The 19,426-nt window shown below is 41.2% G+C and overlaps 1 protein-coding gene across 4 annotated transcripts in view; it reads left to right on the top strand.

The window, feature by feature from the left end:
* The first annotated feature begins 1,821 nt into the window (after positions 1-1,821).
* Positions 1,822-19,426, top strand: part of dtnbp1b (dystrobrevin binding protein 1b) — a 38,272-nt gene continuing 20,667 nt past the window's right edge. For 2 of the 4 annotated variants that reach the window (XM_034093983.2, XM_034093981.2), the window contains exon 1: positions 1,822-2,251. In XM_034093983.2, the coding sequence (XP_033949874.1) occupies positions 2,206-2,251 (46 nt within the window). In that variant the 5' untranslated portion in view covers positions 1,822-2,205. Of the gene's footprint in view, positions 2,252-2,407; positions 2,478-10,499; positions 10,661-19,426 lie in introns of those variants that run through there. The other 2 variants (XM_034093986.2, XM_034093984.2) reach the window with 2 other exon arrangements.

Below are 19,426 nucleotides of genomic sequence, written 5' to 3'. Positions count from 1 at the left end.
CTGCAGCTGTGACAGTGAGATTTTGTGGAAGACACGACTGGATAATACTGGTAATCTCAGATATCTTGGAAAGAAAATACAACTTTCTAACATCTTAAAAGTAATCCTGTAATGTGATTCTTGTTAGTGGATTTGAATGACTCAACTAGTGCTGTGTTTTCTATGAAAAACATTTATTTTGAGGAATCTTTGTTATACTAGAAAAAGGGCTGTGAGGTCGTTCACATGACCGATGAGTCATACATTTGCCACCCACTTCCTCGCTGGTTAATGTACTGGTTAACATTTTGATATCTGTAAGCCCAATTCTCATTCGTCACTGGTTAGGAGTGCTACAGATCAAGGAACTGGGTGTATGCTGCCATCTCTCACATCTGCAAAGCAAAGGAGTGCAGTATTTTCTTTTGCATTTATTGAAATATTAAGACGATGAATGTGGTAAGTATCATGGTCAGAAGTTGCCTGCCTTGCATGTATGAAGAGACATACGAAATGTTAATCAAGTTCCCATGGTTTCATATAGTATCTTATGCAACTAGCTGCAAGTGCAGTTCAAACTCTCTGCAGACGTTATCATTGTCAAGGATCAGGATATTCAGGATGGTCAAAAAGCATTTTAAAAACACACTACGTTGGTGAAGTCTTCTTAACCTTTTCAAGGCTTTAGATTCCACTTTAAATGCTAATGAACAAAAACAGAAGCAACAGACTTTTATATTAAAAGGTGAAGATAATGTGTTCTGTTTAACAACGATTAAAAAACATTAAATAATTACTTCTGGAACAGCAGCTTAAAAAAGTAGATATCTGAATTAACTGCTGTTAACTGTTATTTATAATTAGCTGATTAAGAATGTATGTGTGATCTGAGGGCTCCGATTATCTTTTTAATACTTCTTGACGTTATGTGGATTTGTTGTGTGTGTGTGTGTGTGTGTGTGTGTGTGTGTGTGTGTGTGTGTGTGTGTGTGTGTGTGTGTGTGTGTGTGTGTGTGTGTGTGTGTGTGTGTGTGTGTGTGTGTGTGTGTGTGTGTGTGTGTGTGTGTGTGTGTGTGTGTGTGTGTGTGTGTGTGTGTCCTTAAGCTTCAGGGTTTAGTGACTCACTCCCCTTTTTTCTCTTAAGTCTTATGTTGTTTGATGTAAATATGCATTATTCCAGCCTATTTTGATATTTCCCCCCCTTCTCTGATTCCTACATTTACAAAATTGATACAGCAATCATGTGTCTTCTCTTTAGTGGTTGCAATTGCACTTAAAATGCATTGAACAAGACGGGGCAACCCAGAGGGAAATAGAGAAAGGAGAAGTTAGTGAAGGACATAAGAGAAGGAGACAGGGCTAGGTGGAGCTGAGATGCTCTTCACAGCATCATGCTAATGAGGAAGATGATTATGTCGTCCCCCTCAGGCAGTGGAGGCAGACAGAGTGGGCGTGGGCGCGAGTGTGTTTCACTTTAGACCGTGTTGTGTGCGTGATGAAAACTGAAGAGACAAAACCTGACCTTTTGGAAAGTTACTCTATTGTGTTGCTTTGCCATCTTAACTCTGTTTACACTTTATTAGGTACTTATTTACGAGTCACGTAGAAGCAGTCTGAGTGAAGAGGCATCACCGTTTATTCAAAGGTCAGAGGCAATCGTGTTCATGGGTTATAAAAACATGTGCGGCCACACACACACACACTCATCAGTGCTCCTTATTTCTCTTCCTCCCAACACACACACCCTCTCTCCCACCCCCCTCTCTCTGGTCCCCCTCCTCCCTCGCTCAGCAGCAGTGGTACACTCCACTCATCTTCTCTCTCTCTCTCTCCTCTGTCAGCCTCAGCAGTCCTCACACTGGAGCTAGATATTGGTGCAGCGCCCATACATACATGCACGTGTGTGTTTCGTGGGTGCAGGGATCTTAAGTACGCTCACCGTTTCAACTGTGTGTGTGTGTGTGTGTGTGTGTGTGTGTGTGTGTGTGTGTGTGTGTGTGTGTGTGCTTGCGAGCTGATCTGCATGAGAATGTGTGTGTGAGCCTTTCTGGAGCCTCTTTAGTATGGAGGAGCATGTGTGCCGTGTGAGAGACAGCGTGAGGATGCGTGGTGGGCAGGTGGTGTTGTGATCGGTGGAGTTTTCGGTGTACTATCGTCGTGCCGTCTGCCTTCCCCTCCCTCCCTCCCTTTTGGTTCTCTTGTGAGGGCAACAAGCATCCTGCTGGGATGTCCACCACGCCTGGTGCAACAGACGGGAGCCAAAGGGACTCTTGTGAGTGACTTTTCTTTCTTCTTTTGTATTTGGGAGTGGTGATCCGTGTGATCAGTATGTTAAATATCTGTGCGACATAGGGATTGTTTCAAAGCAACCCTTTTTTTCACTCCAAAATAGGCTTTTTATATTTAAGGAAGACCCGGCGAAGACAGGAGGAGGACATCTATTTTTAAGGCAATTTAACAACAAATTCAGAAATAAAAGAATGCACTTCATATTAGCGGTAGGAATGTGAAGTGTGTGTGACGGCAGAACGCTGAGTGAGTGGGATTGAAGATGCCAAGAGTTTGATTGTGTAACACAGTATGGTCAAGGGAAGGTGATATAAATAACGGGGTAATGCCTGCTTGTGTTTGCATATTGGTTTACTTGTTGGAAAGAGAGCTTGGGGAAGTGTGTAACGCGGTTTGTGGGAGCATGCGTTGCAGAGTGTGTTTACATATTCCCTGGAGCGCCTCCAGCTGTAGATCTATTTGAAAGGAGCTCTGATTGACAATGAGACCAGCTGTGTCTGTTCAGTGAGAGGGATGACCAGGTGACTTGCTGATGGACTGATGCGTACTTCATGTACCGCACGGTGTATGTCCATTTGAACTATTACCCCAAAACAAAAAGGTTATGGAAGAATTAAGTGCTCCGTCTTCATTTCGTTTCCTTGTTTCTTTTTAGCTAAATTAAGAAGTGAACAGGAAATATTATACAGGTTGCCTTTTTGTAAGTAACTGTGTATCCAACTACTTTATGTTTGCTCTGTGTCTGAAGCAGAAACGTGGCAGGGTAAACTGCAGGGATTAAGATAAAGCACTGCCTCAGTATTAAGTTATAGTTTGGAGTTCATTGGTTATTCTGTGGGCGAAAATGTGTAGGACTGCAGTTTTAATGTTTGACTGCATTCTGGCCTCAAGCAACACACACACACACACACACACACACACACACACACACACACACACACACACACACACACACACACACACACACACACACACACACACACACACACACACACGATAGGATTGCTGTACTGTAAGTGGGTGATTGATAGAATGATGTGACTCATTTTGACTCATCTGAGAGCTCAGTGGGAACATATACAAACACACACATTCATATACACACACAGTCACACACATCGACTGCCTAGACTGAGGCACAGATCACATCTGGGAAATGGTGTCTCTTGTATTGCTTTCATTATTATTGCACCATCCCCCCCCTCGTCTTGCTCTCATTCCCCTTCTCCCCCCTGTTATATTCAGGATGTTATTTACTGCCCAACCTTGCATATAACTCGCTTAGAAACCATTCGTGTGTCTGGGGTGATGAGTTAATGATCACACACTGATCAACCCACCCACAGTAGATACATATTGTTTGTGTTTATGACTGTGGGCTTTTTGAAAAATAATTACATCATTGTTTGTTCAATTATTTGGCTGATTAACAAGCCAGCTTGTTGCTTTATAATTCCCTTTTCACTCTCACATGTTTATCTCTACTTTGTGGCTGCTTCTCTTTGCGCTTGACTAGTTTGTTCCTTGTCAAGACGCATCCATTACATTACCTTCATATATAGCAGTGCCTTCCAGTGGAAATATCAAGTGCCTGCAGAGTACGATTACTGATGTTCTAACCGTTATGTTACATAAGCAGATGCAGCATCTGAGCAAACAAGTCCATACTCTCGGCTCAACAGCAGCCTGGAGAAGCCGAAGACTGAACAAAAGATAAGGAATGATTTTACCAAGAAGAAGAACAATATTTTTTGCCCAGGGTAGCAAGAATAGGTAATGATATAAACTAATTAGAGCATCAAGTAAAAGGCTGATGGTGCTCATTTAGCTGATTAAAAAAGGCAAACTAATTCAATTGTCTTTCAACATAATGCTATACTGATTGATAGAAATTAGAGCAAAGTTATGGACTATTTATGAACTGACATTTTTAGACGAGACAATCAGCAGTCTTTATTATCTCTGTTGTCTCTGAGCGCTGTATTACCACAGAGTTACGCTGGTGCCGAGCTCAGTTGTTTTGTGCCCTCTGTAAAGGAGCAACAGCCGGCACCTGCCACTGAGATGGATGTGCTGTGTCATCACTTCTGCCAAATGATGGTTTGCTTCACCTCTCCTCTCCTCTCTGCTCTTCTCCTTGTCTACTCCCCCCCCCCCTTCTCCTTTTTGTCCCCACCTTCCTCTCTTTTGCGCCTGGTTTCTGTACACATCTGCTCTCTTCTCTGGCGCCTCATCTGTTCCTTAATCTGCTCTTCTCTTATCCCACAGCCCTCCTCCTCCTCTCTTCTCCTTCTCGTCTCTGCTCTCCTCCTGTTTGGTTTATCTGGGTTCACATGAAACTTTAATTGCATGTAAATCAAAGCGCTGCAGATGTGATTAGTCTTTTGTGCTGCTTTAATGAGTGCTGGCTGAACTATTGGAATATGGTACAGTAGCTGGCTCCTGCACTGTCTCTGTAGGCTTAAGCCACAGGCAAACTCAACTTTTAATGCTGCCAGTAGAAAGCTTATTTTTACTTGAAGAAGTTAAGTTTTCAGGGATGAAGCAAAGGAAAAAAATATAGCTGAGCGTAACAATCTGAGTGTGCTTATTCTTGAAGGTTCATTCCTCTTGCAGTTCTGCTCACTGCATGCAAATCTGTATAAATATGGACATGTAGCACATTGCACCGAAGAGCGTCCTATTTAATGTTCAACCTAATTTTTACTAATAAGTGCAAACAAATACAAAATAAGTAAGTGACAATGTTTGACTCACATGTTGAGTTGTTTCTCCTGTGACTGAGAGACTTTATGTGTGTGTAAGCAAACATTCACACATGTATCCATGCACACATAACCACAATGCGGTCAGCATATTGACACATCACTCACACAGCCTGTAGACACAGATGCTGTTTATGTAACCAGACGATTCTTAATTTGTCTGTTCATTTTCAAGGAGGTCATGCTCCCTTTGAAGCCACTGACGGAGGGTAAGACTGGGATTTGTGGCATTAATTTTCTCTAAAGATGGATTGTGTTGGAGAGATGAAAGAATCTGTGCTGTCAAAGGGTTAAGTCAAGGACAGAGCACAGCTTGATGTTTATAAGACATAATAATTACATTTTACCCCGGCTTGTAACTTTCTTTTTGTTGCAAGTGACACAACATTGTAATCCGACACTTATGCTGCAAAGTCATAATTGAGTTCCATGTGCACTATAAAAAAAATAAAAATCATGCTCACACCAATACATGTGTGCAGTTACAGAAAAGTTGCTTCTTTATGCCGTTAATTTTGGCCATGTTCATAAACACGATTTTATTCAGACGCTGGTTCCTAAAGTAAGAACAGAACTGGGTAAAACAGCTTTTAAATATGCTGCCCCCTCTGCGTGGAATAATGTACAGAAGGAGCTGAAACTCTCAGATTGTATCACTATGGGGGAATTCAAGTCCATCTTAAAGGACAGAGAACAAGAAACCATAGAGATGCGAGTGCTCGTACTTCCCAAAATTGAAGTCAAGTCGTTTTACATTTTGCCAGTTTTTAAGGATTTTTAATAGTTTCTTTTATTTTGCATATTGACTGGCTAATGTGCCATTTAATTTGTGTTTTACAGCTGTATTTGTCTGCCTGTATTGTCTGTGTTCATTTGTTGTAACTTTGTTCATGCTGCCCTTCTTGGCCAGGTCGCTCTTGGAAAAGAGATTTTAATCTCAATGAGTCTTTACCTGGTTAACTAAAGGATATACACACACATTTATCATAACCTATCACTGGAGTGTTTTTCAATGCCTTTCTGCTTATACTGTTTACTTTCTTTCCCTTTGGGGAGTGCAATTACGTCAAGGTTAGACACGTTGTCCCTCTTCACTTGTGTCCCTGTCCCCTTTTCATCATTTCCACCCTATTCTAAGGGGAAGCATTTACGCAATGTGGTGCCTTTTCATTTCAGTTTCTTACTTTGTATTTCTTCACCCCTTTGTCTTTTACTATTTTAGGAGAGTGCATGTACTGTACGTAGACACGTTGTGCCTCTCTTCCTCTGTTTCTTACTTCTCTTTTCCTACCCCTGTTTCTCGGACCTATCCTAAGGGAGTTGACACGTTGTGCCTCTTCACTTTTACTTTCTAAGTTCATATGGCGAGGGATTCCTTTGAGCGACATGCGCCGGCCCGTGCCTAACCTTGGACTTCTAATAGAACTGCTCGGGTCTTGATAGATTGAGTGGGGAATTTCAGGAGATATCTGCAACAAAAAAAACGAGGAACACTTCACGAATTTGGAACATGGATAATTGGATAATGTTTTATGAAAATATATATTGTCCATCTATCTATTTCTTGATACCAACTCGTGCCTAAGAGTTGCAGGAATAATCTGCCATGCAATTAATAGTTTGTTGACGGATGACACATCCTTTCTCACTTTAGTCCTCGCCCCCTTTGTGTTGTCCTTCCGACTCTCACTCCAACTTGTGCACACCTCTTTCTTCCTCTCTGTGCTGTAGGCAGAGCCCACCTGGCCTGACAGGTGTTGTTGGAGAGCCCAGAGTATGTTGACTCCTCTCTCAATTTTCACATTGTTTACTCATCTGTACTACTGCCAGGGTTTCCAAGCAATTGCTACACTAAGATCATCCCTGCTCTATTAGATTAGGAGAAGATGCTCTGGGATTCAGGATGTTGCAAAGAGTGCCACGGAGGGAGAAAGAGAGTGGAGACAAAGATAGGAAGAGAAGATTAAAGACTCTAAGAGGGAGAAAGGCGGAGGAGGTGGGGAGGAAGAGAAGGTGGTTGAATAAAAGAAAGAAGAGAGAGACGTAAAAGAGGACTGCAGAGCAAAGAAAAAAGCCAGTAGAGAATTAGAGAGCAGTGCAGCAGAGGAGGGGTATAACATGAAGAATGCAAAGACAGCAGGTGCTGGATGAAGGAGAATGGGTGAAGAGACTGAAAGTGGGTGACTTGAGGATAATAAAAAGAGAATATTGGTAAAGAGGGAGAATTAAAAAGACTAAGCCAAACTGAAAAGCAGATTTCAGATGGTGAAAAGAATAATAAAAAGACACGGGAGAGTCTACTAATTGGTAGGGGGCTGTGGTTGTGCAGCAGAGAATCAATAGCCTCTACTATCTGGAAGACAGAATGTTCGATTTGTTTTAATTTATGACATTAAAAAACAGAAAGGAAGGATTGTGTCAAATATAATATGTGCTGTAATTATTTGATCTGCTACACATTGTTTGAGGTTTTGGCTCTACATGCTCAGAAGGGATTTTCAACACTCCATCGTGTTTCATGGCAAGTTCACTTCACAGTATATTGTTTGGAAAACAACAGTACCACATTTGAAAGAAAGGGTCATCAACCAGCGTTTCAGACAGGGAAACCGGGGCATGAAAGACAGAGCGATAAGGCTTCTAAACACACTGATCATATCTTGACCTATACGTAGAAAATAATGGAGCTATTGGAGCTAGGCTTTACCGGCCTGTGAAAAGAATATGTTGTGAACTTTGAACAGCACTGGTGATGAGGCTGATTTGTTTACCTGTTCGCTTGAGCCTTGGCATATAAGCAAGATACAATGCAGGAGCCATCAAGTAAGTTTAGTATGAAACTTTTCAGGGTTTTTTGTAGATGTGAATCACCTGGGAAAAAGTCAAACGGAAAGTCTGTTTTCAACCGACTTTAATTAGCTAGTGTTGATCAAATCACCAACCGTTGTGATTTCAGCTGGTGAAATGTATGGTTTCTGGAGAACATGAATCCTGCTTTTGCCTACCGTCGTCTGAAATCAAGGATTCATTGTTTGAAAAGTAGTGAATCTGCCACCTGCTGTCATTGTGCTGTGTGAGAACTGGCACAAGCAACAGTAATAAAGGGGGCGGGACTTAGCAACAGTCTTTTCCTCATTCAGAATAAAGTCCTCCCAGGGTCCACATGACTTGGAACATTATTAGAAATACGGATGCCCCTTAGAGAGAGACTTATGTTGCTTTTGTTCAAAATGCCGAAGATCACTTTAACCCGGTCATACATCAATTAACTAAACAACAATGGTGGAAAACCTTGTCTTCTGTATCACAGCTACAAATAAACTCCCACTGCGCATCACGCTGAGGAAATTAAGCTCCGAGCTGTGCAGCATGACAGAAGAATGAATACTCCACAAGGAGCGTAATGATTGTAATTAAAGGGACAATAGTGACTGGTGTATCATTTTACACACAGGGTTATGGCAGCTGTTTTGTTATAAGGGTGGCCCCAGTTACTGCAGTGATAAAGTTAGAGGGGTGCATCGTAATTTAGATCTGTCAGATGATTTCAAACACCCCCTGGAATATGCCTGGGGATGATATGAAACAGACTGACATACAATAATGCACACACAAACACATACAGACGTATATCCATCAAAATGCAAAACGTATTTTCAAGTGGAAAAAAGAAGCAGATATAATCAGTGCTTTTGTTTCAAATCCTGGTCACAGATGGTTGAGAAATTGCATTTTCCATCCCTGTGTGATGTACCTCAGCAGGTGGGCTATCCTTTATTTTTCTCTTCTCTCCTCTCACTCCTGGGAAATGGAGAAAAAAGTAATCGTGTGGTCAGACGGCCAGAAAGTTGCACTAATTGGGTCCATGGTTGAACAGACAGTATTTACAGTCTCAGACAGAGTCTGGTGAAGATGTTATACTGTTGTGTTCTGTGAGTTTAATGTTGTCTCACGTGTTTCTTTGCTTTTGTGCTTCTGTCATATTCCTACTTAAGCATTATTTCTGAATTTGTCTACACATGACAGTACTGCTGTGCCTCAGGCTGCCTCTCTTCTACCTGTACTCTCCCTCTGTCCTCTACCCCCGCCTCTTGCCTTATGGAAGGGTAAATAACTCCAGTCAGCCAGACACAGATAACCCCTCAAGGACCTCTCGTTTGAACCGAGGTCATAGATAAAACGCATCTTTTCCCTCCTCCCCCTTCTCCCTTTTTCTGTCTCTTAGTCCTAGTGCACATCTGTATGAGTGACTATGACTCTGCATGTATTATATTCTAATGAAATGATCAACGTCTGGGCTTGTTTTGATTTCCCGGCATCACATATTCCCAGATTTGTGAGTGCTGTGTGTACCTGTGTGTGTGTGTGTGAAAACAACAACACCAAAAGATGCAGTAGGACAGGTTGCTGTGGGGGGAGGGGGGGCTTTCCCGCTGTGTGCCAGGTGATGCTGTGTGGCCAAACTAGAAGTCAGGTACAACAAAAACAACAGATGGATTTCCAATACAGAATCATCACTGGGCCAAAAATCGAGTTTTTCGGGCCTAGGTGCAATGCTTTCACTAAAACGCACCTGCCTTGAAGGAAAGGAAAAAACACTACCTCACATTAACTGTATAATATTTTCCAAAGTATATTCAGATTGCCATAATGGAAAAAACATATATGTATCTTTAAATAATGCACATATTTTACTGGACTCGCCACATAAGATTATACATATTATTGCCACATTTCTTTCTTGAATACTGGCTCCAAGGTTTTAACAGTGCGGTGAAAAACTGCTTTTGATTTAGAGGTGAGACTGACGTAACATGGAGCTGCAAGGGCACTCAGGTATAATTCTTCAGACTGCAGTATTGAACCACATGATCATGATGCAGTAGCCCTAGGGCATACAGTACTTAGTACGCCCAATGGCATTAAAGTAAAATATCATATCATATGAAACAAAGGAGTACAGTAAGGATCAACTTCATGACCCGGGGAGGTTATCTCTCCCAAACCAAGATCAAGGCTTTCCACAATTCATACTGTGGCTAACAAGAGAGCACACTTTGACTGCAGATAAATAAGGAAGAAAGCAACCGAAGTGGGATGAGGAGAACTTGTGATAAATACGCAGTGACAGAGAAGAGAAGTATAGCTTGGCCAAACAAAGAGATGTTGCTGATAGCTTTTGATACCTCTGTCAGGTTCTAACAAAAACACCCTTGAAATATTTAGTGGAAGACTTCAGTGCCAGGTGAGCAGAGACGTGCACACATAGACTAGGTAGTGCTTGAGCACCTGCCCGTTTTGCCCTCTGGACAGCAATGTGCCCTTTTGAAAGTTCGTTTTTTACAGTTTTTTTTGTTTACAGTGTACTGTATGTGGCTCATGGTAACATCGATCAATTCTGGATTAAAAGCTTCTAATATATACAACAATGCCCCAAATGCGCGTTGTAATTTTGTCAGACATCCCCACACGTGCCCCGCGGCACTCCCGTACGTGCCCTGGCTGCAGCCCCTCCCTTCCCTGCTCTCAACGTGAACGCGCAGCGCGCAGAGCTGACAGTCAGTCAGACAGGCCACGGCGGGTGTGTGGTGCAGCAGCACGATTAAAAGTGCCCTAGTGACGACCAAGTAAGTAACCACCAGGTAACAAATACAACGAGTGTATTGTTTAATCCCCTGAATCAGATGCCAAACTAAACTATACAGGGTTCGTACGGTTATTGAAAACCTGGAAAAGTCATGGAAATTCAAAATGCAAATTCCAGGCCCTGGAAAAGTTATGGAAAACAAGATTTTTCCCAAAGTTTTGGAAAAGTCATGGAAATGTAACTAAAGTTGTGTCAAATATAATTTACATTGTATCTAATCGCTGAAATAATCTGCGGTCGCGAGCTGTTATGTGCCATCATGACGCGCATTGTGTTATTTTTTAATATATGAAGCGCGAGCTGTGTGCTCGAGTCTTCTTGCCTGTCGGGCCGGCTGAACTCTGCTGCTCCGGGATGAGGGTCAGCTACATTATCTACGGTGCGTTCGTTAACTGTGCGGAGTCACTGTGGCACAGACTGAGCCGCTGGTGAACAGCTGTTAGAACGGGCCGTTCAGGTGTTCAGAGCAGAGCGGCAGAGCGTGATGTGAACTAAAACGTTTTTCGGTCGCTATCTAGCATACATTGTCACTATCTGCTAACGTTAGCTTTAGCCTTCGTTTTCTAATAGTTTTTTTCATAGGCTATAAACAGAGGTGGTATAAGTATAGAGATTGTACTAGAGTAAAAGTAGAAGTACTCAGATATTGTACTTTAGTAGAAGTACTCAGATATTGTACTTAATACAAGTAGAAGTACTCAGATCTTGTACTTGAGTAAAAGTAGAAGTAGGCCTACTCAGATCTTGTACTTGAGTACAAGTAGAAGTACTCAGATCTTGTACTTGAGTAGAAGTAGAAGTACCATAGTGTAGGAATACTGTGTTACAGTAAAAGTCCTGCATTCAAAATGTTCCTCAAGTGAAAGTAGAAAAGTATTATACAAATACTAAGAGGCATGAAAATACATTTTCAAAATGCTCAACAGTGCTGCCAAAATTATAAACTGACTGCTACACAATTAAAATAAATGCTTTTATATATTTCTATTAGATGTAACTCTTTGGCGTTTCTGTTATTATTACCTGCTGCTTTAGTTGTTCTGACTGCTAAAATCCTCTGTTATTCCTAATTTTAAAGCCGATATTCCGTGGGGTCGGGGGGCTCGGATCCTTGTCACCTTTTTCATACCTGATGAGTTTGCATCCCTGACTACAGTTGTTTTAGCGTGTAGAAGCTAGTAAGCCTACTATTTGATTTGTTTTAGATAGGCATCTGCATCAGACAGCATATGGTTATTGAAATAAATATATATGCAATTACGACATACAAGATGTGTCTTTTAATAAATCTCACACTACTAAGGCAACCGGCGGTTCCACCAGAGGCGTCAATTCCGGGGGGGGGGGGTTCGTCCCCCCCTAGCTTCAGATTGGACCCCCCTAAATCATTTAGAATAATAAAAATAAATGTTAAAATAATTAATTTTTTGATAATAAATCAGTAAAATCGGGCAAAAATAAGAATTAAATAACATAACCCTAACCCTAAAACCGAAATAAAGTAACCAAAAACCGAAAAGAAACGAACAAAATCCGCCATTATCCGGCACATTTTTGCGCACAATTTCGGAGCGCACAATTTCGGAGCGCACAATTTCGGCGCGACTGCCACGACGACTCAGAAGGTGCCCTTTTTTCCCCTCTTGAGCACCTGCCCCTATAAATGTCTGTGCACGCCACTGCAGGTGAGAAGAACAAGCTCTCTGCCCAAGAGTTCACCTGGAGAGCTGAAAGTGTTGAGCTTTCTCCTTTTTGAAGTTTCACATTATTGCCCTGACACTTTAAAATCAATAACTGGAAATGTAGGGTGTAACGTTTTCAAGTATATCAGTCATAAGGCTGAACAAAGAGTTATTTGTTTTGGAACACAGCCCTTTAATTTTATCTTATCACATGTAAATTGCAGCTAAGTGCACAGAAGACATGCTTCTTAATGATCTCTGCTGTAAGGTAGAGCACTTACGACAATGAGAGCCTCAGTTTGAAGGTTAGCACGACTCAGAGCATGATATCGTTTATTATAGCAACATAATGGTTTTCTGGCTCTCTGTTGTGTCTTAGAGTTTTCTAAATCGTTATGGTGTGGTGGGAGGTTTTGTGCAAATGTCAGCCATGTGGATAATGTTGTGAACATCCTGTCAGCCTCACCTTAAGGCGATCTGTTGATTGATATATAGAAACTGTGCTGTGTTGGAGAAACATAAAAGCCATTCTTATGTTCTTTGAACCACCTGGATAAGATGTGCATTTCCCTGCCAGTAGCCATTTGAAGAAAAGTTTAAACTTAAATGGATATCCTGGAGGCGGTTTATGCAGTTTCTCAAACTTCTGGCCTTTTCCATGATTTGCTTTACAAATGATATACGAGGTAAAAACGTTTTTAGAGACTTTGGGTTTTCATGTGTGATAAGTGTGCCCACTGTAGCCTCATGTTCTTATTGTTAGCAGTTGTGGTGAACCTTTACTGAGCTTATCGCCAACAGCTCTATTTAGTATCCTTTGTCTTTACGCATTTTCACCCACAATACCGCAGACGACCGGATGAGTGCAGCTGTCTTGCATCATTTTTGGAATACAGTACTATTTTTAAACTCTTAGGCTTCATGAACTTGCACCACACCGTGTAAAAAGAAGCTTAAGAAATGCACCACGACTGCTGGAATGTTTTCTCTAAAAGGAACTGAAAGAGAAGCATGTCCTGACATTTATAAACTATGTAATAACTCAAGGTCATAAACTAAAAGTTGTAGAAGTAAATAGAATAAGAGGTGTTACCACTTTCTGCTGCGTTCCTCACACACAGAATGTCTCAGTGTCTCCCTCCCGTTGACTCCACAGGATGACAGTAAGCCGGCTCTTAGGGACAGGAAGGAATCTTATTTATAGATTCATACAATAGCTCCATTATCCCTCTTGGCTGCCTCTTACACACATTTCCACCCCCTACCACCTATAGCTGGAAGCTCCTCTGTTGATGCTGAGCCACGCAAGTAGGAAATGATGTTGTTAAAGAAAGGCAAAGGTTAGGGGAGGTAAAGGTCCAAGAAAAAGACACAAATGTAAATGTTTCTTCTATGAGATGAGAGTGACATGAATATTGATGATAAGCCTGAAAAATAAAAAGCGAGCTATGGAATTAAAGATAACAAAACAATAAAACGGAACAAGGTAGTATTTGTTTTGGGTATAATTGACTTGAATTTAAAAACGAGTGTGTTACAAATAAAGCTACTCAATATTGCACACTTTGTTCCGAGACTTATTCTTTTCAAAACTTAACACAGACACTATCTCTGAGAGTCTTTCAAAGCAAACTAGGTCTTTGTGAAATCTAGTTCAGAGATGACTATTTAAGGTTTTCAGACACTTAAACAGTTCAAAGAAATGTGGGGAGTGAGCCAACATGATTGGGTTGGATACATGTATCTATATCAGCAGTAGCCATGGGTTTAACATACATTTAAACTTAGTTAACAATTGTTGACATTTTTGTCTTTAACATCTTTAAATTACCCATAACATTTTACACAAACCATTACCAAAAAGAAGCACCATACAGTAACAACAGCTTTCAGTGTTAACTCCAAGAAAAATACATTTGTTGCTGTGTACCAACCTACCTGATTTAACTTTAAATAATAAAACAGCCATGTTGCACATACTGTATGCCCAACCACCTGCTTGAGGTTTTCACTTCAGCAAGACACCTTTCATATACCAATCTATCATTTATCAGATTCTCCAAATGAAACAGCTGCATACTGTTCTCACTCTAACATGAGTACTGATGAAACATTGATCAAAGGGAACATGTTTGTGTCTGTAATGCACAGTGTGGTAAATGTACAGCGTCAACAAAAAAGATGATGGGATATACGTACAGAAGGAGACTTAACATGTTTTTTTCTTTGATGAAATGTTAGACCCACACTGCATTAAATGAAGCACTTCCTATCAAGTCGATCTAGCTGACATCTGTTTTAAAGATGGGAAACATTTGACTTTGTCAAGGTTGCTAAAATGTGAACTGGCTCCACTCTTACAGCTCTTCCCAAGGAGATTTCAATATGTGGATGCCTTTGTCATCCCACACTGTGCACACGCTTCACTGAACATGCTCCGTTTTGGGCTGTCTTAACTGTGCTATACTAACCAGGTGAGGAGCAAGGCAAGCCCCCAATCCTGGTCTTCAATAATATGTTGTCTGGAAAACTCTGCGTGGTTCAGTTATTATTTATACCATACAGCACACTACAGTATTACCTCCTGGTCTACTCGACAGTGTTGACGTGAGGGAGCTGAGTTTTTATTGTGCTGGAAGTTCAAGTTTTGGCTCACAGCTTTAGATCAGCCCACGTCTCTGTCTCCTGCAGCGCTCCTCCTTCACCGCTTAGTAGAATAAAACATATATGGGAAAGAGTGAAAGGGTCGTTGTTGAGAGGCGTCTTCACTGAGGATGTTGCTGATGTAAAGCTGTATTTCTCGCAGTTAGGAGAAAAGAGGAGATTCCTGCATAACGCATCAAAGCCTGTGTGAATGTTCTAGCAATCTCACACACTTACTGTATATCGGCAAAGATAAACAGTGTGGTGCATGTCTCAAATAAATGTGAACATTGGATGGGAATATCTATGTGCATGAAACTCAATTGCAAACAGCGTGTTCACTTAGAGATGATCATGCTTCTAAAGACTTAAAACAACTCTTTTAACCACAAGACTGTTAAACACCTGAACTAAGAACATCCATAACATTCACCTGTTTGCAACTTACACATTATGTATCACTTGTATATAGACTCTTATGGCACTACTTCTATTCTATTTTATTGTATTTACTTGCACTATTTTGTGTGTGTTATTGTGTTGCACTGTTGGAGGAGCCTGGGACCTACAATTGTCCTCGACATAACTACACCATAGCGATGTACGAATGATAATAAAAGCCTTGAATCTTGAAAAACAGAAATCTTTAAATGTGATGTAAGAATAACCCTGAAACTCAGGTTAGATGCTCAAAACACCTGAAGGCATGTGTGCACTATGGTTTCTCCTTGTCTGACATTTGTTATTTTCACCTACTGGATCCTTCTAGAGATTCTACCTATGTACCTATATTTACCTGCTTCCTTTTCGTGCATATCGGTTTGATCATTCACAAGCACACATTTATTATTACGTTGCCCATCATTAAACACGACATCACCGTTATCTGTGAGTAAAGCTCATCCAATGCAAGCAATTACCCTGTTAGAAAATCTCTCTTCCTCACTTTTTCTCCCCCTCCTCCTCCTCCTTTCACCTCTCACTCAACCTCTATTAACAGTTCGCAGAGGTTTTGATGATGTAAGCATTTTGAATTGTCTTGGGGAGCAGCGCAATGTGTTAAATCTGTTTCCAGCTTTACAGCATGACACATCTGTACCACATGTGCTACGGTTAAAGCCTTTGTGAACTTATAAATTGCATCCAGCTTTAGTTCGATTCCTCGTTGTCAGGTGCTTCGAGCCCATTGGCTGAACGCTGATTTATTTGGCAGCTCACAAATTATTTTCCTCCTATATTTATCTCTGAGTGCAGGGATGGATACGGAACATTTATTTTTTCATTATTCATTAAGACACATTTAATCCCCGTTTGAAAGGACGGGTTTAGCAGCATTTGAATGGCAAATGAAGCAGGACTGGAACTGCAACATTTTGATTAGCCCAAGAATTCAATTTCCACATATTAGGTAACACCATTTATCACCCATGCCTCAAACATAAGTTGCAGTGGCTTCTCGGATTGTAAAATGGGGTATTTTCAATATCCTTATAGGAATCAGAAAGTGAAGCAAGAAGAAGTTAGCTAAAGCGGTGTCAGTGAACACAGGGAGGACATTTTGTTGGTGAACATGAGACGTTTCTGAGCAGATAGTTTGACAGGTGGGAGAGGAGCTGGCAGACCTCTGACAACAGATAGACTTTCCCTTTTTACCCCTCGTCCTCCTTGATGGATGGACCCTCTATTTGACAATGTTCTGTCAGGAGCTGCCAGATGAAACAACCTGCCGGTTATCATAAATCGGTTCAAGGACACAGAACCATATTAGACATGAGCGTCATGTTGAGTCAATTGCACGTGACTTAAGATGTAAAGGTTGGTGTTTTATTTAAATGTCATAATTGTGACCATGCTGTCATCTCATATCTTATAAACATGTATAATTCATATTCATGTATTTATGTTACCGTCAGCTATTATGTATATAATAATTTGACCATAAGAGTTTGGGTTGCGCACATGTATACATTTTTCATTTTTCATTTTTCAGGACAACTACTTCCTAAACTGAATTTTTGTATTTTACTTGAAGTTGTTTTAGTTGTACAAAGCCTCCATTTATTCACTCTGATCAATTGAAAGTGGCTTTTTGTCAAGCATTCAAGATTCAATTCAATTCAAGGCTTTATTGTCATGTGCACATTAGCTACAGTGTAGATATGGCAAAGAAAAAGTTAAGTCACAGGCTCCTCCAACAGTGCAACATGATTATATATATGCAGATAAGCATAATAGAGTATATCGTTTTCCTATCCTGCTTTCCTGCGTGGTGTTAATGTACATTCTTAAACCCAGCAACAGGAATGCATAGTCATATGTCCCATACCCTCCATCTCTTCTTCTCTTTACCTCTGCTGGTACCAACATGCCAAGCCTGTCTGTTGTGACTGCATGCAGCAACATACACATGTACTATTAAATATACACATTTTGAAAGGCCAGATGCCTTGCAGCTATGGAAATGTGTTGAGCCAAATGTCAGCTGGCACTGGAAAGAAGCAAAGCTAAAAATGGATATGTTCACATTGGCTCCAAAGAGTACATGTGCTCCCTCCACTGACGCTGCTTCAGGCCTTTCTACCCACAATATTTAGATTTTGAACTCATTCACTTCAGGACAGAATACGCAGCAGGGATTGGCCGCACATCCGAGAGAGTGCACACTGTGTGCCTCTGCAGCAATTTCATATCTCTTTCATTTGCTTCACTGTTGTGTCAAATCAGATTAAAGTGACAAAATAAAAATAAGTGCAGCTTGAAATCCAGGACACAGACATCACAGTGTGTCTTATTATGTAACAGGGTCTGGCTATGAGGTAATATGAATGTTTTGTTAGCGCTTTTGCAACATTAAAAGCAGTGAATTAGGTTTTTAACAACATTATTTTCCTACTGTTGTGGTATGTCACAGTCAGATTACATTTGCTTTGGTCATTTTAAGATTCAGGTCATGACTTTATTTTTTCTCCTCACTTAAGCTGTATCTATTTGCTACCCAATAAGCCCCAAACTGTTGATATTGCTGGTGTTTTGATTACTTTAGAAGCAGAAATGCTCTGTTTGCTGCCTGGGTTTTATCAAATCGGGGTTTAAGCTCTTCCGATGATACTGACTGAGGCTGCATTCAAATCCCCTGCGGTGCATTCACTGTAAAATTGCCAGGTATTCAAGCATCAGCAACTTTAGAGCTGAAACGAGGCCAGGGCAACACAGGGTACCATAAATGTTTTATCACTGGGCTCATTAATGAAGTTCATATGGTGGTGGGTATAAGAATATAGGTTTTTGTGTAATTATGAATGTTTCACTAGTAGCCTTAATTACACTGATTTCAAGTTACAACATTTTAGAGTCACACAAAGTTTTAACTGGTACAATAATGCACAAGGACATTTCCGTAGGACCTTTTCCTTCACCCCTCTCACATCTAATTGGTACATCCCTAATCCGACCGTACAGCCTTCTACTGCGGACGCTTGTGCTGCCAGCTGACACCTCTGATTTGCTGCTAGGCCTTGTCGTGACACATCCACGGTGTGTGTGTGTGTGTGTGTGTGTGTGTGTGTGTGTGTGTGTGTGTGTGTGTGTGTGTGTGTGTGTGTGTGTGTGTGTGTGTGTGTGTGTGTGTGTGTGTGTGTGTGTGTGTGTGTGTGTGTGTGTGTGTGTGTGTGTGTGTGTGTGTGTGTGTGTGTGTGTGTGTGTGTGTGTGTGTGTGTGTGTGTGTGTGTGTGTGTGTGTGTGTGTGTGTGTGTGTGTGTGTGTGTGTGTGTGTGTGTGTGTGTGTGTGTGTGTGTGTGTGTGTGTGTGTGTGTGTGTGTCCTAACATGTTATGGAGCCAGTGTATCATTTTATTGTTTGTGTGTGACTAATTGACAGCCAAGCCGGTAAATGACAGTGGCAGCTTCTTGTTTAGGCACATTAGTTAAAAGTGCTCATGTGTGCAGTCGGTCAAAAGGAATGAATCCCATCATTTGGGGGCCGTGTAATGGAATATTACATTGTGTCTCTGGAGCTGTGTGGCATGTCGTTTAACGTATAACAAGTCAGGATTTGTAGTGAAACATGTTCCATCCGGCGGTGGTGTTCAGGCTGTGACTGACTTAGCAGGAAGAAGCCCTCCCACTGAGCGCTGGCTCACATGTTGGTGTTCAGTTGCCTGGTTACATGTGTTGTTATCAAAACTTGTTTATTGTGTGTTTTCACTCCCACTCAAATGAGATGATGGGTACCGACAGAGGAGATACACCTTGAAGTATGCGGTCATGACTCATATGAACCTTAACAAGCTCATGACAGGGGCCCACATATTTGTCTTCAAAACGCAGCTTAAAGCAAAAAGAGTGTCACTGTTTGAAGTGTATTTTAACATCACCTCACACTGCTTTTAAACATGACTCTAATTCCAGACAGATATATGACTC

Source organism: Pseudochaenichthys georgianus, chromosome 11 (assembly GCF_902827115.2).
Source record: "Pseudochaenichthys georgianus chromosome 11, fPseGeo1.2, whole genome shotgun sequence".
Lineage (NCBI taxonomy): Eukaryota > Metazoa > Chordata > Actinopteri > Perciformes > Channichthyidae > Pseudochaenichthys > Pseudochaenichthys georgianus.
The sequence above is the reverse complement of the archived record's forward strand: the minus strand, read 5'-3'. Positions and strand labels throughout refer to the sequence as shown.